The 4,958-nt window shown below is 33.3% G+C and overlaps 1 protein-coding gene across 1 annotated transcript; it reads right to left on the reverse strand.

Annotated features, from left to right (window-relative positions):
- Positions 1–1,660: 1,660 nt before the first annotated feature.
- On the reverse strand, positions 1,661–4,453 carry LOC129777476 (uncharacterized). Its single transcript, XM_055783751.1, has 2 exons — positions 2,416–4,453; positions 1,661–2,356 (listed from the first exon to the last, which is right to left on the reverse strand). Exon 1 carries the CDS (start codon positions 4,400–4,402, stop codon positions 2,513–2,515), a length of 1,890 nt encoding a protein of 629 aa, XP_055639726.1. The 5' UTR covers positions 4,403–4,453; the 3' UTR covers positions 1,661–2,356; positions 2,416–2,512.
- Between the last annotated feature and the right edge of the window lie 505 nt (positions 4,454–4,958).

Consider the following 4,958-nt stretch of genomic DNA (forward strand, 5'->3'; position numbering starts at 1 on the left):
AATCGGTCTAGTAGTTCAAAAGTTATGAATTTTTGAAAAAAGTCATTTTTGGAAAGAAGAGGAAAAAGTAGATTTTTCGGACCACCTTAAAATGGAAATGGTCACCCTACTGAAAAAATAAAAAAAATATGGGTCTAATGTTTTGCGATAAAGAACAAAACTACCACTTTTCACGAAAATCTGAGAACCACTGCCGTTCTGAATCATATTTCGAACACTTTGTTCTAATATCTTGAAATGCTTGATGTACTGATGATATAACTATAAAATTAATATCACAATTGCTTCTTTAGAGTAATCCCTCGGTTTCACTATCAATTCACATGAGAACTACATTTGAATTATAACATAATCGGTAAAAATCTATCAACACTACTCACTATCGTTTGTGTTTGACGTTTGCTTAGCGTAAGCACGTAGAATTTACCCGTTCATAAATATTTAAATTTCTCCCGTGTTTCATCATTCCGCATCATCGTTAACAGTTTACTGTGATTACTTGGTAAGTGTTTCGCAGTTGACTATAAAATTTAGTCAAGTGTAATGTAATTTTCGTACAGAAAATTACAAAATAAAGTGTCCGAAATTTGAATTCAATCCGTCCGAAATTTAATTTAGTGTCCGAAGTTTGATTCTTATTCGCTTCGATTGAAAAACATTTTATTCGATGATTTTTTTATGTTTTGAATCAAATAGGTACCAAAGTAGGAAGCTTAAAAGCATAATGAACTAATTTATTAAAAATATCAGCAAAGTAATACCTATGCATAAAGTTTAGACCTGTTTTCTGCATCATGTCCCTTAAGCGTCCGAAATATTATTCAGAACGGTATATCGGTTTGGCATGGAATGGCTGTGTATATATATATATATAAGTTAAAGACCCGATCCGGGCTTTCGGATTTAAAGAGTACTCTACTCTACGACATTAGGACTAAGACTGATTTATTTACAGATTTGCTACAACGTTCAACCTTTTCTTTTCTTGCCACGCCAACATGCTTATCTCCGTCTCCTCCGTTGTTGTGGTATAGCGCTTCTGTTTGTGTTCCTCCAGTTTCCATCTTCATCGGTTTGTTTAGGATTCCTGCATTCTCGCTTTCGTCGTGGGAGTCCTTATCGCTGCTGCTTAGATTGTTGTTGGCTATTTGCAATCTTTGGCCTATCTCATGATCCTTGTCATGAATGCGTTGAGAGCATGCATCTTCTAATGTTCCCATTCTTTGTTAACAGCCAGTTGCACAGATGTTTCCTTAACTTCTCCCTTCTCCGAGTCTGAAACGTCCCGTTTCAGTAGGGTTTTGACTGCGTTTTCATCATTTTTTGACTGCGAAGTGTTATGCCTCTTTAATACAAACAAGTTCAAGTCTGACTCAATATAAATCCATGGCAGAATGTCCGGTACAATCATCAGCTCGTGTAGAGTAGTCCTGAGCGGTACAATCATCGGCTCTAGTTGATGAGTTAGGGAAACACTCGTTCTTGGTGAAATCTTCAAGACGGTTCTTATCGGATATGCGGCTACACTTCTTAGTGGGAAAATTCGTCCGGTTTTGTTGATGATGGCGATGGTGGCGGGCATTTTTTGTGTTGTGTTTCTCACTAGTAAAGGTTTAAAAAAAAAATATAATAACTCGTACTGTCTAATTGTAGAATCGATACAATGCGAAAAATTTCCATATGATCGTGAGATGCTGATGGATTTAGATTTGAGAACTCATAGATTTGATCTAAATTTGTTAGAAAAAAAAATTTTTTTTTTACTTTACTTGTTACGAAATTCAGTTTTTTTATGGGAAAAATTGTCAGGTAAATCGAAGTTTAACTAATTATATGTTTGGAAGATATGCTGTACGACTCTAGGAATACTCAATTGAAAATAATTTAAATAATTCAGTCAAATTTAATAATTCAAATTCGGCAAAAAAAAATCAGCCCTTTTTCTGCTTCTTTTTGTTTCATGCTTATAGGAATAATTTTAAACCTAACTTACTCATTGTTTTTCAGAAGACTACTTTCAGTCTGTTAGACTATTTATGATTTCGCTAAAATTATTGTTATCTAGATGTTTTATTATTTCTTCAGTTTATGATCTTATACAATTCGGTGATTTTGATCTTGTTCTATTTTTGGCAATAGAAAGTGAATTGAAACATGAATGTTTTTTTTTTAAATTTGCCGTTCTATTTTTATTTTATAAGGTACTAGAAGAGTTTTTTTAGTCGATTTTAGGGCACATTTTATTGACTTATATCGCTGGGGCTTTTTTATGATTAGTAGACCAGAATTTCTACTAGAATCATTGGATTGTATGGATATAGTTGATAGAAGCGGGCAGAAAGAATTTTAGAATTTCCTGGAAAGGGAAAGAATATGTTTATTGTTATGGTAGAAGTAATGTTTGGTTCATTTAACATTTTAGATGTGTTCGGTTCGCATTTATTGTGATGGTTGTTTTACTTTGAGATTTGTCTTATTTTACCACAACATTCATATCGCATTCGTTTCGATATCAAAATAATTTTGCCAAGTTGAATGATTTTTCTTCACTATCCTTGATATCGTAAGGAGCTTCTAGACGCTTGAAATCTGGGGGAGATAATATTGTATTATTATGTAATATAGATGATTTTAAAAACATTTCATTAGTTGTCAAGTTTCCGAATTTGTGTCTGTAGCAACGAGATATTTCGTTGCTTGTTGAGCGGAACCTTTCAACGGTTCCATCGCTTCCGTTGTTTTTATCAAGTTTATGTGAGGGTTGCTGAGTTCTGGATTTCGTATAAGTAAAATTTTCGATAATTTCTGCGTGATTTTGATTGATTCCCGTTTGTACTGTTCTATTTATTCGCTCTTTCCTATAATTATGCTCTTGTTTGTTTTGGAGATTTGTTCGATTGCTTGAATACATTTTGTTGTGTAAGTCAGTTTCTAGAATAACTGGATTACTACTCGGGTTGAATAATGAAACATTTTTCGTATTAATTATGCTTGGATCGATTTGAACATTGTGATCAGTATAAGAATTTTGTGTTTTGTTCGATATTAGTGTTTTTCCGCCATGAATATTATTGATCTGAAAGTTCGTTTCAGTTCCGTTAAAAGTTTTTCTGTTCATAGGAATTCTCAAACTTCCTATTAGTAGCTCGTTGGATACGGTATCGATGATAGCGCCCAATGATTTTAAAGATTCGTATCCGATTAGACCATCAAAAAATTTATGAAATCGAAATAAAAGAAATTTCTGCCTTGGTAGTGATTTATAGTTGAAGAAAATATTGAGCTCACTAAATTTGTCTATATTATGCGATCCGGAAATGTTTTTAATTAGATGAGGTACGCAATTAATTTTCATTGTGGGGTGAATATGCTCTGGTGAAATATAATTTTTATTAGAGCCAGTGTCGACAAGAAATTTTAGATTTCCAATTTGTGTTTTAATATTCAGATATGGGAGAAAACTGTTTTCTATATCATATGAAAGAGGTCTGAATCCCTCTGAAAATTTTAGATTTTGCTCTGAGAAATTATGGTTTTGTTTGAGGCCAGATGAAATATATTTGTGGTTGGGGTATGAATCCCACTGAAAATTTAGGTTATCCCTTAATTCAGGAGTGTTTTGAGTAATAGCGGATTTATTTAATGAATACTCGTTATAGTTAATGGCATTACTGTCAGGAGATACTTTACCTACGTGTTCCCTATTCTGGATCTCTTCTTGGTAATGAATTCGATTGTTTTGAAAAGGTTGGAAATTGGGGGTAGAACGTTGATTATAATTTGTTTTTGTGGGTTGTTTTTGATTAATGAATCGCGAAGAACCTAACTGATTAGTATTAATCAATGAAGGCCGATTTTGTTTGTGATCTGTTCTGAAAGGTTTTTTGTGCATGAAATATGATTGCTGCTGTGATTGTTCTCTAAATGAATTGTTTTTCGTAAAAGGGACCATTCTTTGTGGAAAACTTTCACGTCGTCTTTGTATGGCGTTGTATTGATCTAAAGCACTTTCGTAGGCTTTTAAAAGACTATCAGGTCGATAAATGCGAGTTAATGACGATAAATTCGCATGTAAGCCATCTATGAAAGCATTTGTAATCATGCTCTCGTATGTTTTTATAAGAACTACAGCGCATACTTTTGTCTCGTCGTTCAACAAAATTTTCGCCTTTATATCAGCTAATAAGTTTCGGCACTCTTCATAATACGAAGTTAAATCTTTTGAACCTTGTTTCAAGTAAGGGATACTTGTACAAAGTGTGGAAAGATCTCTTTTGTCGCCAAAAGAATCTTTTAAAGCAGATTTAATTGCCGACCAGTCTAATTTTGTATGACTATTTACAAGAGCGTCATTAGCTTTATCTATAATTTTGTCTCTGATGATGCTCACCCACAAAGGCATTACATCATTAATCAATTGTTCATTGTTAATTATGTTCTTGATGAATTGGATTTTTTGATCCACCGATTCTAGCCATGAAATTTTCGGCTCTCCCGCGAAATTTGGGATCATTTTAATAGGATCAGGGATCCTTAATTTATCAAAGTTATTAACCGCGTTCTGGGAGTGATTACCCACTAATGGTAATTCCAAATTCGAAAGTCGCATATGCTGTTTTTCAAGCAAAAGGATTATTTCCTTTATTTGTTTTTGGATTGATTCCGCAATTTTTCGAGTAATCATCCGTTTATTAAGCTAGTTCTATTTGTATAAAAAAAGCATAAAACTTTAAGACTGAATACGCAATAAATGCGGTAAATTGGATCACGTTTTTATTGGTCTTAGTAGTAAATAGTAGAAATATATAAAATATTACTTACTTGGTGCTCCGGCGAAGGCGAAAGATGTGTTTTCCTCACTATATCACACTCGTTTTACACGTTTAATGTTTAACACACACCACAGTTCAATCAGTTCTTAAAGTTCATCGGTATTCCCCGATAAAAAAAAACACTTA

Source organism: Toxorhynchites rutilus, chromosome 3 (genome assembly GCF_029784135.1).
Source record: "Toxorhynchites rutilus septentrionalis strain SRP chromosome 3, ASM2978413v1, whole genome shotgun sequence".
Classification (NCBI taxonomy): Eukaryota; Metazoa; Arthropoda; class Insecta; order Diptera; family Culicidae; genus Toxorhynchites; species Toxorhynchites rutilus.